This window comes from Carcharhinus amblyrhynchos, chromosome 9, assembly GCF_965287045.1.
Source record: "Carcharhinus amblyrhynchos chromosome 9, sCarAmb.v2.hapA, whole genome shotgun sequence".
Classification (NCBI taxonomy): Eukaryota; Metazoa; Chordata; class Chondrichthyes; order Carcharhiniformes; family Carcharhinidae; genus Carcharhinus; species Carcharhinus amblyrhynchos.
This window is the reverse complement of record NC_137332.1, coordinates 66620803-66640852: the sequence shown is the minus strand read 5'-3', so window position 1 is coordinate 66640852 and position 20050 is coordinate 66620803. Positions and strand designations below refer to the sequence as shown.

Genomic DNA, 20050 nt, shown 5'->3' with positions numbered 1-20050 from the left:
AAAAGTTGCCCATTTTGGTTGGTGCATGCTTTGGAAAGTCCAAAATCATGACAAGTGTTTTTGAAATGCAAGGTCTTTTTCATTGAATCATGTTCTAAATTCATACTCGTAATTGAGCACTTTTAAGAAGAAACAGTCCATACCCAAAGCTGTGCTGGAATATCTGAGGCCCTATAGGGTCAGCAGATTATCAAACCATTCTACCTGTTTATGTCAGTGTCTGTGTACATATTGATTTGGGTTAATGTTAATAAGAAGGTAAGGTTGTCAGCATTCAGTGAATATAGAGTAACTTTAGTAACAACTTCTGAAGCATGTGCAGTTAAACTTGGAAATATGGAAGTTCTGGTCTGACTTTCCCTGCTCCTCCATAGGTGGCACTATAACTGTACCTCACGAGTAGGCTCAATGTGAATGTACTTGCCAATAATTACTCACTGAACAAGTCAGGAAATGTTGGACGTTCAGGTGCAAGTGAAATTTAATGGTGTAATAAATGATCATTGCTGCCCAATAAAATTGATTGTTTTTAAGGGTGCAGTCTCATTCTTTCAGAACTCAACTCTTGTTGGAGATTTTCAATTTTTAGCTTTTCCTTTCCATCTCTCTGATCTTGATCCCATCTTTCCCAATCCTTGATTTTGCCGGTATACACAGTCTAAATCTAACTTTTACTTTCAGTTTCAGGTTTAAACTTTGTGTCTATGAGGATCCTCTGATCTGGTTGAAATTTCTGTTTGTTGCCCTGCTCTCACATGTCACAGATTCCCTGTGCATTGGCTACAGTTGGAGCGAACTTCAGCTCAAAAGACCATTAGAACTTCTGAGCAGCTGTCAGTGTAGAGAATAGCGAGCACTGGCCCTTCATCATTGATTGTGAAATACAACAGCCCAGATTTGACAATGTGTGAATTGGAATCAAGGAAAATGTGCTTACTATGAATGGACTTGGAAATGTTATAAACTCCTAATAATGTGAATGGATGATAGCCTTTCCATCCAACCTAAAAACCTACAGTATTTATTGTAACTGTAGACTACAGTGACCAAATATTAAAAAGTATTGAAGAAAAGCGTATTTAACCTTGTGATGAAATTTGGCTTTTCACAGTTTTTCTTTATCATTACATCAACTATTTGCATAGGTACTATTTGCATAGTTCCTTTAACATAGTAATACAACTCAAGCTGCTTCATAGGAATAATTTAACTTTGATACTGAGCACATAAGGGGACATTAAGATGGGTAACAAAAGGAGTTTGCAGATGGAACTTTTAAGAAATTGAACATCTGTTTTAGGGTCTGAAGTTGTTTCTGGTGGCCCCATAATAAAAATACTTTACAAATGTTTAACTATTATTAATAAAATTTGGAGTTTTTTTACAGCATGTTTCTGTTGAAGATTACAAAATGCACTATGTTTTTTCAGTTAGTCAGATACTTTATTTTATACATTTGAAAAATGTACTGCTATATTGTGGGTGTATATAACAATTTTCATTTGTTTTTGCAGAAACGGAAGGTTTCAAAATTGATACAATGGGCACCTACCATGGTATGACACTGAAATCTGTGACGGTAAGTAGTGTTTCCGTTTTTAAAGATTGAAATTGAGCAGATGTTTAAGATTTAAAATACAAACGTGCCTATGTGTTTATGTCCAAATGGAACAGGCTGGGAGAAAAGAAATAACAAATTGCTTTTGTTTTAAATCATTAATTCATTGGATATTTGTGTGTCGTTGGCAAAACCAGCATTTTGTTGCCCAATGCAAATCCCAAATTATTCTTGAGAGGTTGGAGGGTTTTTTTTGTCATTTGATGGTATGTGGTCGTCACTGGCTGGTCCTGCATACATTGCCAATTCTTAACTGCCCTGAACTAAGTGGCTTTCTAGGCAATTCCAGAAGACAGTTATGAGATCACCACATTGTTTTGGGCCTGGAGTCACATAGATTAGTCTGGGTAAGGATATTAGGGAACCAGACAGGTTTTTCTGTCCATCTGGTTGTTTAATTTTGATCATGACCAACACTCCTTTTCTATGACCAATTCTATTTCATAAAGTAAATTATTACATTGAAAATACTGTATTGCACATTTTCACTCATAATTGAAGCAATTGAAATAAGTTCCTTCAGGAAGTGGATTCCATTCTTTTCTTGAAAGCCTTAGGCTACTTTTTATATTAAAAATTTGGTATTTCTTTGAGGGAAATGCTACTGTAATTCTCTGCAGACCATTTTTAAAAAATATTTTATTTTGCGTGTTTAATTAGATAAATGCTTCCCATTGTTATGTCTTTTACTATTATTCTGGGTTAACGGAGTTAGGTTGCAGTTGCTTGCACCAGTCATCTATGACCTTGGATTATTTATGTGAGGAAAAGGAGTACATGGACAAGAGAGAAGTGAAATAAACATTGATAAATACAACAAATAATGTTGCAATTTTAAGTTTTATCACTGACCCTTTGAGACTTAGAGCTCCAGTAGCGCACTATATTTTTCAGTCTTTAGTGGCAGTAATGCAAAAATTTTTTTAAATGTAAGGAAAGTATGATACTGCATTGATCTTAACAGGGCCAGAACTGTGAAAATTGCCTTCCAACTGTTGTTGGTGAGGGAAAAATTTATTAAGAATACATTGAGTGGCATAATAAATGGTGTAAGTTTATTGCTTCATACTGCCCTTTTGTGCTGACTAAAATCAAAGTGTTCAAACTGAATAAAATCAATAGTGACTAGGTACACGGACATTAGAAAGATGTATTTCGTAGTAGTAAGATAGAGTTGGAGGGTGGGGCCTAAATTTTAATATTTTTATTGAAATAAACATTTATGCAATGAAGACAGAACTATTGTAATCACTAATATTTTGTCCAGTAAATCATCTGATAGTATTTCAAAGGTACAGTGTTGTATCTCTCTCCAAATGATAGCAGTGTACTTTTTAATATTTGTCCCTGAACCTATGATATAGAAAAGCAGTTATTAACTACCTTTTGAATTGACTTTTAAAGTAAATTTCTGATGAAAGTAGAAACTACAATTCTTTCCCAATGTTTGCTGCTTCTGACTTATAATTTGTGGTTTTCATTGAAGTGAAAGTGTTTTTACTGAAGTGACTTTCTCTAGACAGCAGATCATGCTGTTGAGTTGTGACAGTGTTAGAGCTATTAATATTGTTTTGTCTGATATTAAACTGCCGCATTTCAGGTGTGACTGTCAGCTGACTTGTGTTGACAACAGGGACACAACTTGAACTTGTCCCTAACCATATCTGTTTTATCTGTCAATTGTGTTCAAAAATCATTATATAGAAGTTGTCCAGCCTTTCAAGTTAGGGGGACTGATTTACAACTATATTGTTTCTTCTTTCTTTTAAAACTGCAGAAAGATTTTTCAGTTAGCTGACTACAGTTTGTGAACAGAGAAATCCTCTGTCAGTCGCATTATGATTATATTGCTGGAAGCGTGAGTGAAAATAAAGGAGCTTCCTGTGACATGGCCTTTGATCAGCACTGAGTTTCTTTGTTTATATTGCAACCAGATACTCATGGAGGAAAGGAATCTAGTCTTGTGAGCAGATCCAATAAAATGATGGTGTAGATATTTTTCTTGAATTATCTAACTGGCTGTTTTGGTTGACATTCTCCAAATACAGAACTGATGAGTCTGATAATTAATATAAATGGGCCAAGTGACACATCTGATTATCAGCTAGTAAGGGTAGCATCAGTTCTAGAGAAAGTCTTCAGAACAATTTTAAGTGAGCAATTTTAAGTGAGCAATCTTAAGGGCAGTAATTCAAGGAATTGTTTAACTTTCTAGACTGCACTTGACTTTATATGTAGATTTTCAAAAAGCTTTTAGCAAGATTCGCTTGGAGAATAAATAAGTGCAGTAAAGGATCATGAATAATTAATTTAAAGTTAAGAAGCAGGATAGCTCTTTGTGGAATATTTTTCCAACTAATAAATTATGAGTAGGGTCCTCAAAAATTGATTTTGGGTTATTGCTACTTTTAATATATACTAATGATCCTGAAGATATTATAAACAAACTCTTCGGATCTGCACAAGAGTTTTAAAGGGAGGTAGAGCAACTAATGAGGGACCACAAATATTTTTGGTAGGATGTTCTTGACTAACTAGGCTAATAGCTGACAATGTAGTTAATCGAATATGAGATTATTTGATTTGGGGCAGGGCAAGAGAGAAGGGAGCTGTGCCAACTGGCTTAGTCCTAGAGTGTACTGATCAGAGAGAGGAAATCTGTGTGTTATTTAGGTTTAATTTAATAATCAGGCAAACAGTCCAGTATATGACTGGTAAGAAAGGCAAATAGGACAGTATCTCATAAGATTATATTGTTGCTGTACATAACAATAGTCAGGTTCCACTTTGGAGTAATGAGTACATTTTGGTCATTGAATTGCTGCAAAGATGTTATTTCCCTCAAGTGGGTACGAAAGTGAAAATTGAAGGAAAGCAAGTACAGTACAAGAAATTTGAGGAATGATTAAATAGTTAGATTTTGTTTTTTTTGAAAATTTCAAACTTCTGCATGATTTAATTGGCACAGTGGTTAGCACTGCTGCCTTTCAGCGCCAATGACCCAGGTTTGATTCCCGGCTTGGGTCACTGTCTGTGTGGAGTTTGCACCTTCTCCCTGTGCCAGCATGGGTTTCCCTGGTTAGTGCATTGACCTGAACAGCTGTTAGAGTGTGGTGACGAGGGGAATTTCACAGTAACTTCATTGCAGTGTTAATGTAAGCCTTACTTGTGACTAATAAATAAACTTTTTACTGTAACTGAAAGTTTCAGGACTACGAAGGGAATTGAAAAAGTAACTCCAAGCATATTGTTTTATTACCTATGAATATCTCTATAAATTATCTGATAAGACAAAGCATTCAAGTTCTGCCTGGCATGGGGTATAAACATTGGATGTTAACACTAGGTCAAGAAATTGGGACTTTTATAATCAGAGTTGGAGAATAATTTATCAGGAAAGACCATTGAAATGAAAAAAATTCAGTAGGTTACAAGTTATGATACTGTTAAATCCCACCAAAAGAAACAAGTTGAATTCAATAAATGTGATAATTTATGGGTCAGCACCAGATGAAATGACTGTGAAAGCAGCCAGGTTTTCTGGCTTACCAAAGTCTTTAGGAAAGTGACCTGTTTTGCTTGTGTTTTCAATTCCATGCTACAGAGCTCATTTTTACTGTGCACAGGACACTGAATATTGACCATAGCAATGTGTCCTTATCCTGCACAGAATAGAAAATGATAAATTCATTGAGATATTTTTGCAAATGAGAATATCAGAAGATGAGCTTTTGGGTTGGATCTGCTTTAAAAAATCTTTATGGGAACAAACCTGTATCTTAAAAAAAATTCTTTAATGTAGTAAAGTGATAATTATAGTTTATTTTTTGAAAATAGGCATTAAAGTATGTGTTCTGTGTTTTCATTGCTTCCTTAGTTCGTCTTGCATGAATATTGGATAATTTCCTCCATGTATTCTAGTTGAGTAACTCTGACATAGTCAGAATCATTTTATTGCAAGCAGGGGCTGCTTGCATCAGTTGTATACATACAATCAAGTTATATTAGTGATATGATTGATGCATTACCTTGAAGAGCCTGATGATCTGCAACACAGGGCTATATGCATGCTGAACAGCGGAAGTCACATAGGATGGGGTAAAGCAATCAATGAACCAAACAAATCATAGCTCTATAGTTCTGCCACATCCAGTTGTGAACAATGGTGGCCAATTAAACAACCAACTGGAGGAGAATGCTCCATAAGTATCCCAATTCTCCACGTTGGAGGAGCCCAACATATCAGTGTTAATGATAAGGCTGAAGCATTTGCAACCAGAATTGCTGACTGGTTTTTCTGCATTCTGAGACCCCCACTATTGTAGATACTTATCTTCAGCCAACTTGATTTACTCCTTGTGATGTCAAGAAATGGCAGGATATAGCAAAGGCAGTGAACCCTGACAACATTCCAACTGTTGCATCCCTTGGTAAGCTGTCCCAGTACAATACTAGTGTTTACCCAGCAATGTGGAAAATTGCCCTAATGTGTTCTGTCCACAGAAAGCAGGACAAATCCAATCTGACCAGTTACTACCCCATCAGATTACCCTGTATCAGAAAAGTGACAGAAGATGTCATTGACAGTACTGTTAAGCGGTGCTTATTCAGCAAAAGCCTGTGTACCAACGCTCATTTGGAGTTTGCCAGGCTCTGGGCACCAGGTCTCATTATAGCTTTAGTCTGAATGATGGGCAGAAGTGTGGGATGAGAGTGATGGCCTTTGACTCCAAGGTATCTTTTGATTCATTGTGGCAGCAAGGACCTCTAATCCCCACTGTCCATCAGCTCTCTGTTGGTTTGAGTCCTATCTGGCACAGAGGAAGATAGTAGGTTTTGGAGCCAATTATCTCAGACTCAGGACATTGCTGTAGGAATTCCTCCAGGTAGTGTCCAAAGCCCAACTATCATTAGCTGTTTGACCAATGGTATTTGTCCATCATAAAGCCAGAACTAGGTTTGTTTGATGATTGCACCATATTCAGTTCCATTTGCAAACCCAAGCTGTTGAAGCAGTCAGTGTCGCCATGCAGCAACACTTAGACAGCATTCAACTAATGCTGATATGTCACAAGTAACACTTGCATCTGACAAAAGCCAGACAGTGGCAACCTCCAACAGAAATCTAATTATCTTGTTTAATTTGCAATGACATTACCAGTGCTTAATCCCTGATATCAACATGCTGGAGGTCCCCATTAACAGAAAATAGAACTGAATCCACCATATAAATACTGTGATTACAAATGCAGATCAGAAATTGGAAATTCTGTGGGGCGTAACTCACCTCTTGTCTCCCCCAAAGCCTTTTCATCAGTTTCAAGGTACAAATCTCAACTTTTAGTACTGAATTGCATGGAGATGTGATCAATTACACTTGGAAGTTGATACTTGTCTTCTCTTAGTTTCAACTTCTGGTTGTACCAAAGGTGAACTTACAATTTAGTCAAAATCAGTTGTAAATGCAAAAAAGCCAAACTTGAAAATGCATAATAGAGCAAGTTTGGAAAGTTCCGAAGAAAAAAAAGTAATTTTATGTTTCCATAAGTCACTTTGTTCCCATCATTGATGTCACATTTGATTTCAAGGTGACCTTCCAACATTATGAAACCAACTATTTCCACCTCCTATAGTATCGTCTGACCTTGCCGCTGTGTTAGTCCACCTGCTGCAACCCATATCTATATTTTGCTTACTCTTAAACTCTTTAATTCCAATTCTTTCCTGATTAGGGTCTCAGATATTGCCCTCCATAAACATGAAGAAATTTAAAAGTCTGCTGCTGTGTCTTCAATCAAGCAAGCCCCATTCCCCTACCATCTGTTTGTTCTGTGATCAATATTAGCTCCAAGTTGAGCTCCTTCTTTTCGAATCCCTCCAAGGCCTCGCCCATTCCTTTCTCTTGTACCTGCCCCAACCTAACCTTTCAGATATGTGTTCCTCTAATTTAGGCCGTTTTGAGAATCCCAGTTTTAATTACTCCACCCTTAGAGGCTGTGCCTTCAGTTGCCTAGGCTCCAAGTTCTGTAGTACCCTCCTCTGTCTCACTTTCATCCTCTAAGATGCTCTCTAAAGCTTGTTCAAATGAAGTAGGTTTTTGGTCATCTGGCTTGATATTTGTGACTCAGTGCCCTACCAGTTTTACAATGCTCTAATGGAACACCTTGGGACATTCCACTACATTAAAGATTCTTTGTGAATATGTATTGCTAACTCACTGATAACTTCCAGTCTGTAACACTTACAACATTTAACAGAGATTGCATTCATAGTTTCTGGTGAAAGACCATGTTTTTGAGAGCCAATTTTGAAGGTTATGTACTTGACGAAGTCATTCAGGACTGTAGGGAGTTGTATGTGCAGGGTAGGCAAATACTGATTAAATATAGCAGAATGCTTGTTTGTATCCTGAGTATTTTGTTCTATTTGAGTTGAGCTTTTGACCCTGTGCCCTCTGGATCACGACTTACAGTTCCATAAGCATACTTTGAAGGAGAAGCTGAAGGTGCGTGATGCCAATTATAATTCAGTTGTAAAGCTAAAGTGTAGCTGACCATGCAGCTTAGAGAGAGAGAGAGAGCGAGCATCAATGGAACCAAACCCTAACTGGTTTTCATGGGGAAAATTATCAAAGAAAATTCTGTAACATCTCCATGTATGCTCTGTAACATCTCCATGTAAGCATTTTCGGCTTTGAAAATGCATACTTAATATTGCTTGTCGATAATTTCATGGAATGTATATCAGGATTATTGTAGGAAATTCATTGCCAATGTACTTGGGGGATTCAGGTCAATGTCCAGGATGCGAGTACTTGCCCATACAATGGCAATCTTTGGGATGACCAAAATGATGACTTTCAAACTTCTTCACTGGCACCATCAGCAATTCTAGAATTTGCAGAGAGACCAGGCTTCTGAGTGAATTCAAAGTATTTCAATCTGTGTCTTAGCTTCCTCACAAGCATTACGTTGCTTCAGAATCAAGCAGCTTGATTATTGTATTCTTAAATAAGATTTAACTGACTCTATGGTTGACATAATGGTATCATGTAGGTCATTCATGAGCTTTCTTTCTAATGCAGACATTGTAGGGGAAGTGGTATCCTTGCTGTGAATTCTAAAGCGGGCAGTTGTACTGGGTAATATTGTAATTTAAAAAAAAAATCATGGGATGTGGGGGTTGCTGGCTGAGCCAGCATTTATTGCTTATACTTAATTATCCTTGAACTGAGTGGCTTGCTAGGCCATTTTGGAAGGAATTCAAGAGTCAGCCACATTGTTAGTGGATTTGGAATTACATAAGCCAGACCAGGTAAGGATGGCAAATATTCTTCCTTAAAAGGCATTATTGAACCAAATGTCATGAACTTGCATTGACCAATTTACAGTACAGTTGAGTTAGCTTGTAATGTGGACAGTGCATTCATTCGAAGGATTAAAAAAACACAACCACCATCCTTGGCAGGTTTGCTGGTCACAGTAGAGATCTACATCAATACTTTTGTATTGATGACGAATGACCTCTTGATCAACAGCCTCTTGTTTAAACTTTTACCGTGATTTGCTACTGAACGTTTAAAATTGATCTTCACCAGAAAGAGATTTTGTAAGCTGTGTAAAGCAGAAAGTAACTCGAGTTTTACTTTAGAAATTGGGATTGTTGCTCATTAGCTGCTGGTGATCTATTGAAATCTCAGAACAGATGTTTCCTTTGGACTTGTCATTTCTACCAAGATTATCCACATGTTCTGTGCTGAATAAAATCACTACCATCACCTATTTAAATGTTAGAAGATTACTGGTACTTTTGCTTTGTAGCTATTATTGGAAAGCCTGGCTGTTTAAACTGTTAACTGAACAGTAGCAGAAACCTTGTGCATTTTCTACCTTTTAAAATTTAACCCTTATTTTATGGATACTAAATTTATGCCCATAATTCATTAGGTGGGACATTTTAATGCCTTGATTTTATATCCAAAGAGTAATGGCAGCTTCCCATTGTAAGAGACAGTTTAAAATACAGTTAGAAAAGTCAGAACATGGAATGGCTGGATAAGATGAGTGTTTGCAGAGTTGAAAAAAATATTTTCAGATCACACGTTCTTTCCCCTCTTATTCTGTTGTCTTTGGTCCCTGCCACAACCTCTGTTTCAAGCCGCTGACTCCTAACCACCAACTGCGTCATTCTTTCTGGTTATAGTCCTGATTGAACCAGATTGTTCTCAACTTGTGCCTTTTTGGCCACAAAATGAGTTTTCAGCTACATATCTGAGCTTTCAACTACATTTCTGCACTATCATTAAATCTGCAAAATTCCACCTCCATAACATCACTTATTTTTTCCTATCCCACCTCATTTGCTGCTGAAACCGTCTTCTTACCTCTAGACTTGATACGTAGCGTACTTCTGACCAATGTTCCATGTACCCTCCCTAAAGTTTCAGTCATCCAAACTCAGCTGCCTATGTCTTAACTCGCACCAAGTACTGTTCACCCTTCACTCCTGTATTCTTTGACCTATGCTGCCTTCTGGTTTAAGCATCATTTTGATTTTAAAGTTGTTAGCCTTGTTCCAAAACACCTTCAGAGCATTACCCCTCTTTTTTTGTAATTGCCTCTAGTCCCAAAACTTCCGAGATAAACACGTTCCTTTCATCTGACCTCTTGAGAATCTAGAGGTTCCTTTACCATTAAGTTATTGATTAATCCTGACTCACTGCACACTAGCATTGAATATAGCCTGCTCCCTGATTAACGCTAGAATATCCTACGCTAAGGTTCACGGATTTGTCTTGACAGGCATCAATGAACTCATTTTCCAGGCAACACTTACCAATCTGATTTTCCCAATCTACACGTCAATTGAAGGCACCCATGAGTACCCTGAGTATCGTGGTACACTTCTTGTACATCTCATTTATGTTTTACTGCATGTTCTACAGTACATCTACTGTTGGGGGAAGGGGTGGGGGAGGGCATTTAACCTACTCCCACAAACGACTTTTTATTTCTTATCTCTACCCAAACTGAATCTACTTTACTAATGCCATGCCTAAATAATAGAGCTACCCTGCTGCATTTCCCAGCCTCCTGTTGTTTCAGTATGTCAAACATCTTTCCACATTAAGATCTCAACCCTGGTCACCTTTCAGTCTTGTCTATGTTGCCATTCAGGTCATATACATTTACTTCTACCTGTGTGTTAACAATTCATCCATTTAGTTGCAAATGTTGCATGCATTCAGATACTGCATCTGAAATTTTTTTTCCACTATTTTTGGCTTCATGTCCTGGTGCACTCATTGTATGCTGTGTCCCTTCCTGTCACATTCTGGAACTCATTACCTAAATTGCTGCCCTACATCATTACTTTATTTTCCTTAGGATTTCTCCTTTCACTTGATTCCTTCTCCAACTATTTAGTTTAAAGCCCTCGCTACTGCTTTAATTATACAATTTGCCAGAAAATTGCTCTCAGCATTATTTAGGTGTAGATTGTGCCAATAGTGCAGCTCCCGTTTTCCCCAGTATGGGCGCCTATTAATTGAAACCCATTTCAGAGAACCACAGAATCCCTACAGTGTAGAAGGAAGCCATTCAACCCATCACGACGACACCAACAACAATCCCGCCCAGACCCTATCCCTGTAACCTCACGTATTTACCCAACCTGTCCCGAATCACTACCACAATCCTCTTCACTTCTCCCACTTGAATGGCACCCTTCACCATGGCGCCATAGTCAGTCTGTTCATCCACCTGGCAAACCTTCTCATCCACACAATTGCATGCACCACATACCTTTCGAATGTGGTCACAAGCTGAGACTCCTGCCATTACATGTTGGTTCAAATAAATTAACTTCCTCCAACAGGCCATTCCCAGACATTGGGAAGACCAAGGCAAAGCAATGGGGAGAAACAGCAGGAGGCAGCGCACTGACAGTGGGATGTTCCATTCTTGCCGCTGTTAATGGGATTTCCCATTGACTGACTGTGTCCTACACTGGCAGGAAAGCCACGACAAGGATGCACCATTGGGCAGGACCAAAAATCCCACCAGAATGAACAGCTGGAAATTCCAGCCAATGTCCTCTGTCCTTGCCATCATTGCCATCTCCTTCCTTTGCTATTGTTTAAGGCAATCTTGATATCCCTCTTAACTGTAAACTGATCTTTCAACCCAATATGGTCTTCATTGCATAGTATCAGCACTGACAGTCATGCCTCTACCTGCTGAGGAATCCCCTCCCTCAATCCCTTTGTTTCTTCATCTTACCTTATTCTTTGAAACCTACCATGTTAACTACCTTTTCAGCACCATCTCCACTGGTTTACTTGAAAGCAGGTTGTGCATAGGGAAGAAGCTGTAAGTTTGGGGCAGTGGTAATGGTGGAGAATTTGAAAGTAATTGAGGTGAATTTGGGGAATTATGGTACCAATAGCAGAATCATAGTTCGGGACAAGATAAAGTAGTCAGCCTCCAGGTCAGGGAACATCTACTGTTCAAACCTATTGACAAAGAGGCTGCTGTTATTGATGATAATGTTGATATGAGACTTGAAGAAAGAGAATGCTGCAAGACTGGGCAGCGATTAACTCAGTGAATTAGGGGAGTGGAGAAACTGAAGAGAAGGGAGGAGAGCTATGACAAAGGGTTCAGAGTGGAAACTGAAGTCAAAAGAAATGGTCCAGCATGCAGGACAAGCTAAGTAGGCACAAAGGTGGTGTAGCGAGTGTTAAGCTTGGTATTCATTGAGGTGGGAGGATTCAAGAATGAGCTAGTGATCCCTGTTATGGACTGAATTTTCAGGGTTGCACAATGAAGGATCAAAGTTTTGTGAGAACGCAGCAGAGGTGAGACTGGGAGGAATAAATGGATTTGGGAGGAAGTGCAGAGAAAAAATGAATGGCATCCAAGAATTGTTGAGGCTTGTGGTAATTTTTGTCTGCAGAGAGGAAGAACCGTTTTGTTGTGGTCTGGACAAAGAATGGTATAAAACTGAAGGCTGAGACAGCCCTTAAATAAAGTTGCTGCTGTTGAGAGAGGCATTGCTACATGTATGTAGCAGCACATTATAGATGGATTGCAGCAAAGTATCAAATACAGATATTAGAGGAATTGGTGATCATAGGTGGACCTAATAGAAGAAGTGTGAAATTTGAATGGAATCCATGTGCAGAGATTCAGAACTGGAGTCAGAAATCTGTTCATTTGCTTGTTCTGCCAAGCATCAGCTTGTCAATAGTCAGATAATCAAACTTCCCAGTAGTGTTGCTGTCATCGGAAAGGTAGAATTGCTACATCAGTAATGACTCAAATTATTCTTTCATTGTGCATTAATGGACATACGCAGTGTAATTGGTGTATATAGCAGCCTCGAAGCATTCTGGAATTTCTGAAATTTGGTGGTGTTATAAATTGGTTGTTGTTCATCTTCGGAACTATTCACAACAAGAATGTTGATCAGAAAGGCACATCCATGTGTTGCATCCTTCATCTGAAATACCCTTTAATTCCCCTTTCAAAAGCTGATATTTAAGACAATATAATTGCAGTTAAGGCATGTAATCTTCCTTATTAAAAAGGAAGACAATGAAAAGAAGAAATTAAATAAAGCTCTAGGGACTAAAGGATCAAGGGATATGGAGGAAAAGGGGGAATCAGAACTTGAATTTGATGATCTGCCATGATCTAAATGAATGGTGGAGCAGGCTTGAAGGGCTGAATGGCCTACTCCTTCTAGTTTCTATGTTTCTCCTTCACTCCATGACTCGCAGTCACATCCTCCTGTCCCTGCTTCCTGGAACAAAATGTGCAAGTAACTCTCACCCTCTCTGACCTGCAATGTTTAAATTTCAGACTCCAGCTCAACATCTCAGAGCCAAAGTTACCTTAGCTGAGACACTTTCTGCAGATGTGGTTGTCCAAGATTGCTGTACATTCCATAGGTTCCCAGGTGTTGCAGTCAAGGCATGCCATCAGCTCTGCAATTTCTGTATGTTGCAAACCATACGGATGTTAACTGCAAGGGTGTCTCAACTTGAAACAGGTTCAGGGTGCTGTATAGTTTTGTTTTTGGAGTGATGTGTGGAGTCAGTTGAAACCCCAGTGTGAATAACTAGCCCAGCTGCTGTGTAACAGATACTAAAGAGTACTTATGAAAATAAAAGAAATGCACACGAACAGGACTATAATACTCTAAGTCAATTAAATGTCAGGATTACTATATACAGGCACAGATATTGTCCCAAAATATGTACATCTGTGATCCTGAACTCAAGATTCTCCAGGTCCCAAACAACATCCAAATTGAATAACTTTAAATCAAATCCAGCTTATACTTAGCATACGATACAAGGCAGATAACCATGTCAGGGAAACATTTTTTCCGGGTCCAGTGAATATATTTAAACTGCCTAAATGAAAGATTCTGCACTATCCTCTAACATATCTTGTTTGTTAAAATGGTGTCTCAGACTCTGAGATGTTAAACTGGCCTGTGAACTGAGATTTTCCATTGCTTTCTTGCCTGCTGGATATTAAACTGGCTTGCCTGCTTTTGCAGTTGCTGGCAATTATACCTGGTTGCTTTTTGATTTTCCCTTTTGTATCTGCATTGTCTGCATCTTTCATATTTCTTGGCACTGAAAATTAATCACTCCATCATCTAGATAAGCTGTTTCTTGACGATGATTTACACCTCATTCTGTTTGCATGCCTGCTGGATTGAATATAAAAGTAGGGAGGTCTTGCTGCAGCTGTATTGGGCCGCAGCTGGAGTACTGTGTGCAGTTTTGGACGCCGTACTTACGCAAGGATATTTTGGCCTTGGAGGGAGTGCAGAGGAGGTTTACTTGGCTGATGCCGGAGTTGAGGGGGTTGAGCTATGAGGAGAGGCTGAATAAATTAGGCTTGTACTCGTTAGAGTTTAGAAGAATGAGGGGAGATCTCATTGAGATGTATAAGATGATGAATGGGATGGATAGGATAGAGGTGGAGAGACTCTTCCCGCTCAGAAAGGATAGTAGGACTAGGGGGCACAGCCTCAAGATAAAGGGGGGGCGGTTTAGAACGGAGTTGAGGAGGAACTTCTTCACTCAAAGGGTGGTGAATCTCTGGAATTCTCTGCCCGTTGAAGTGGTGGAGGCTACCTCGCTAAATATTTTTAAGACGCGGGTTGATGGGTTTTTGATAAGCGAGGGGATTAAGGGTTATGGGGAGAGGGCGGGAATGTGGAACTGAGCCACGACAGATCAGCCATGATCTTATTGAATGGCGGGGCAGGCTCGAAGGGCTAGATGGCCTACTCCTGCTCCTATTTCTTATGTTCTTATGTAATCTCATTTCTAGGAAAATTCACATTTCACCATCCCCTTTGAATACTGGTTACTGCTGTTGCTAGGCAGGTTTTTTAAAAAATGATTGTTGGGCAGATCGTATCCTTGTTAAATTCCTATTCCTGCTGTTACGAGGCTGATCCAAGACTCCATCTAACCAATTTATTTAATTAATTAGTAATTTACACAGATAAAGTAATAGACTCATCTAAGTGAGTCTATTACTTTATCAGTTAGCACTTACCTAACTTGGAGACAAAGAAGGAAACTAACCATATACTTGAGCTTGAAAAGTAGAAAAAGGCTTCCTTTGCCCCTCTGCACTGAATTCCCAACTCCTTGTTCAATCTAAATCTTACTCAGTTGCAGTCTTGCACATTCTTCCTGCATAATGCCCCTATGAAGCACTTTGGCACATTTACTATGTTAAAGCTGCTATAAGTTGTTGTTCCATTGTGTGACGATTTAAACTAATTTGATTGATTGACTTTTCAGGATAATATTCTTTATCGTCATAGAAATCATCATAGAAACCCTTAATACAGAAAGAAGCCATTTGGCCCATCGAGTCTGCACGACCTCATTCCCACCCAGGCCCTACCCCCATATTCCTACATATTTTACCCACCAATCCCTCTAGTTTATGCATCTCAGGACACTAAGGGGCAATTTTTAGCATAGCCAATCAATCTAACCCGCACATCTTCGGACTTCAGTGTGAATAGTCTCGGCTATTGATAGCATTTTTGATTCCTGATTTATTGCCCAGATCCACTTTGGTGCTCAATTCAACCTATGAAGATCTGAATGATTTGTAAACGAGCATGTTTATAATGGTGCTGTTCATTGCAGTACCTCCTATTGCCCGTTTATTTACCAGCCTTTTCACTCCATAATGCATCTTTGTTACGAGGGTTGTATAAATGATGCTCATTTGGCTGTTGATCTTACTGTTTCCAAGCAAGAAAATAACAAAAATAGGAACTAGCTTTCAAAATTTCCCATCAAATCAGTTTGAGTAGATTGATGTAGATGTAGATGCATAATACAAAACAACTTATTCAAGTTTATTGTAACAAATTGGAGTACTGACGCATGAAGCGTTTTGGATCATGTAACATGAAGTCATTGTATTTTGCAGCTATTTGCCCTCGCATTGAAAGTGAAGGAAGTGAGAGAAAATGTTTGTATTGACATCTGCTGTGTCATTCTTTGTGAGTTAAAGTTGACGTCTGATGTGTGCAAGGACGATTTTCATTTTGGATTAATGTTGTAGGTGGAGTGAACCTCTTTTAGAATGTTTGCAAATAGGAAATTGCAGATACTGTTTTCCAAAGTGACTGGTGGTCCTAATATTTTTATTTGTATATGTAGAATAAAGTCATAGATTATAAATGATTCCTGTTGATGATTTTTGATCTGAGTATTTTGTATCCATATACCTGCACACTTCCACATCTGATAAGTTGTAGCAGCTTGATTGATTTTCTTTATGGACATGAGCTTCCATTGTTTGGCACTTAAAATCATAAATCACCAGAAAAGCTGTGGTTGTATAGACTTATTGTTGCATTTTTTTTTGAGAATTTCATGGAGTAAGCCTTTTCCCATACATTAGAATCCAGATAAACTTGCCCCTGAGCTGGAGAATAATAGAAGCATAGTGTTAAAATAATGCAAGCTGTTACTGCATTCCCACAATGACTCCATTTCATAAATAAAATGTTAAATGGATTGGTGGTAAGTGAGGCCTTTTCCTTTCCTTTATCCATCCGATTGGTTCTCTAAAATTACTTTCCTACGTTGATCAAATGCAGTAGCTTCGTTTTCTAGCATGGAAGAGAGGTTTTTTTGCATGAGTAGCATTATGTAAGTCTTCAAATTTTAAAACTACGGGAAGATTATATTAATCATTCCATATTTCATATTGTGAACTGGTTGCAACTGAATCTCGTGTTGTCAGCGCAATTAAGGATGAAGTCAAGCGTTGATGTTGTAGGGACTGTAATTCTCCTCTTTCATGACTCATCTGTCATTCATGAATTACCGTTTCCTTGTTATTTTGAATTTGGGTGTGGCTTCATTGACTAATCAACCAGTTGATCAAATTGTTGTTTTCAGGAGTCTTCTATGTATAAAGTGCTGCATTTACCTATATAATCACGTGCTACGGTTCAAGATTGTATTTTAAAAAAGGTTGGAATTGCTTAGATATTTCTGCTGCTGTGGATTTTCTCAATGACCTCTCATCTTGCTTTGTTCGCAGCAAAAAAACCCATGCATTTTAGTGTTATGATCCTAGATCAGACTCCCACATGTTGGCAACATCCAGTTAGGGACAAATGACACTTCGTTTAAAGTAGACAAAGTTTGAGATTCAAAACCCTTACTAAGGAAGGAAAGCCACAAGATTCCTTGCGTTTTGAACAAAGCTAAACTTGACTGTACAAAGTCAAAAAGGAAGAATCAGTTTACAATATCTATCTTATACTCTGCAAGGTTAATAGGAGATGCATGTGAAATAACAGGTAAACTGAATGAACCCCCATGCTGTACAATAAAGAACCAAGCTAGATCACATGTATTTTTCAGAAACTCAGTCAGATGTCAGTAAACACTGAGTAAACCAATTTCATTGAAACTCAGTCTCTCTCATGAGATATGACAAACTTTTCACTTTCTGAAAACAAACCTCTGAATTCCTTGAAAGCTGGTCTTTCTCAGAATGACTGCATACCTCCTATGGTTTCATCTTATCTCCAAGAATCTGTTCTCCTAGATTTCAGTCTGCACTTCAGCCTCTGCTTGGAATCATAGAAATTCCTACAGTGTAGGAAGAGGCCATTTGGCCCATTGGGCCTGCACCGACTCTGACTGAAACACCCATAGAGTATATCTTATCTAGGCTGTCTCCCCTTCCCATCTCCGTAACCCAACACATTTACCATGTCTAACTCATCTAACCTACGAAGCAAAACTGTTGCTGCTTGCTAGCTTTATGTAGTTGGGTTCAAGAGAAGTCCCAGCAACCATTTGAAAGTGTTGTGTAACTAAGGCTCAAGAGAAGTTCTGGGGGCGTTGAGAAGGTGGAAGAAGGCCACTGACTCCATGGTGGAAAGAGTTAGGGCACAGAAGAAGTAACTTATAGCTAGGTGTAGCGGGGAAAATTGGAACTTGGCATTGTTTGCTGGAGCAGAGAGAGAGAGGTAAGATTTTACCTGTTAAAAAGCTGTTTAAATAAGTTTAAAGCACTTTGTTCTTTGTAGAACTGTTTAAAGCATTTATTTTATTGTATTTACTGCTTTAAGAATTCTGAGGGAGTGGTTAAAAGGAGTAGTGGGCCAGCCAGCTTTAATTATCAAGTGGTCACACGGTGAAGCCTTCCATTGTTTGTTGGAACAGACGAGTGAAGGAGCAGAGAGAGAGAGATAAGATTTTACCTGTTAAAAAGCTGTTTAAATAAGTTTAAAGCACTTTGTTCTTTGTAGATCTGTTTAAAGCATTTATTTTATTGTATTTACTGCTTTAAGAATTCTGAGGGAGTGGTTAAAAGGAGTAGTGGGCCAGCCAGCTTTAAATCAGCTCGTTGTGGGTAGAGATTAGGAACAGCAAAGGGAGGAAGACGCTGGTGGGTGTCGTCTATAGGCCCCCGAATAATGATCTGGAGGTGGGGCGGGCTGTTAACGTGCAAATAAGTGTGGCGTGCAGGAATGGGACGGCCGTAGTTATGGGGGATTTCAATCTGCATATTGATTGGTCGACCCATGTTGGACGTGGTGGGCTCGAGGAGGAGTTCTTGGAATGCTGCCGGGATAGTTTCCTGGAACAGTGTGTGTTGGAGCCGACGAGGGAGCGAGCTATCTTGGATCTGGTGCTATGTAATGAGGCGGGTTGAATTAGGGAACTTGCGGTGAAGGATCCTCTTGGGGAGAGTGATCATTGTATGGTGGAGTTTCTGGTGCAGATGGAGGAGGAGAAAGTGGGTTCCCGGACACGCATCCTTTGTTTGAACAGAGGGGAGTATGGTAGGATGAGAGAAGAATTGGCGAATGTGGACTGGGGGAGCGCGTTGGAAGGTAGGTCTGCTGAGGAGCAGTGGAGGATGTTTAAGGAGATCTTTCTTGGTGCTCAGCAAAAATTTATTCCGATGGTCAAAAAGGACTGTAGGAGGAGAGGTAATAAGCCGTGGATAACGAAGGAGGTGAAGGAAAGTGTTAAATTAAAAGCGGAGGCGTTTAGAGTAGCTAAGAGTAGTGGGCGAGAAGAGGATTGGGAGAGGTTTAAATGTCAATAAAGATTGACAAAGAAGTTGATAAAGAAGGGTAGGAGAAACTATGAAGCTGGGCTAGCGCTTAATATAAAAAAGGATAGCAAGAGTTTTTATAAATACAACCATACTCACGTCCCCTACTCCCTCTATTATTGGGACATCCTCGGCCTCTATCCTTACCTGTACTGTCTCCTTAACTTTAGACCCTGTAATGTCACCTACCCTCACACCCTCCCCCCCGTAATTAGTTTAAAGCCCTGTCTACAGTCCTCTTTACACGATTCGCCAACACTCTGGTCCCAGCACGGTTCAGACCCACCCCATCCCGCCCGAACAGGTCCCACCTACCCCAATACTGGTGCCAATGCCCCATAAATTCAAACCCATTCCTCCCACACCAATCCCTGAGCCACCCATTCACTTCCTTAATCCTATCAACCCTACGCCCGTCTGCACTCGGTTCAGGCAGTAGCCCAGAGATGACCACCTTGTCGGTTCTACTTTTTAATTCCATTCCCAGCTTTTCTTACTCCCTCCCCAGATCCTCAGTTTGCATTTTGCCTATGTCGTCGGCACCCACATGAACCACAACGACCGGATTCTCACCCTCCCACTCCAGGTTCCTCTGCAGCCCAGATGCGACATCCCGGACCCGAGCACCAGGCAGACAACACACCCTTCTGTGCACTTTGTCATTGTGACAAAGGACAGTGTCAATACCCTTAACCCCACTATCCCCAATTACAACTACGTTCCTTTTCCCCTTCTCTTTGCCTATGTCCTGCTGCATCACTGTATGGGTTTTTGATAAGAGAGGGGA

General features: G+C 39.4%; 1 protein-coding gene across 1 annotated transcript in view; it reads left to right on the top strand.

Moving 5' to 3' along the window:
• The window catches only part of cdc73 (cell division cycle 73, Paf1/RNA polymerase II complex component, homolog (S. cerevisiae)), a 338701-nt gene that overhangs the window by 90509 nt on the left and 228142 nt on the right, over positions 1–20050 (top strand). Inside the window, exon 10 of the mRNA XM_080195857.1 lies at positions 1515–1579. Coding sequence (XP_080051983.1) covers positions 1515–1579 — 65 coding nt within the window. The remainder of the gene's footprint in view (positions 1–1514; positions 1580–20050) is intronic.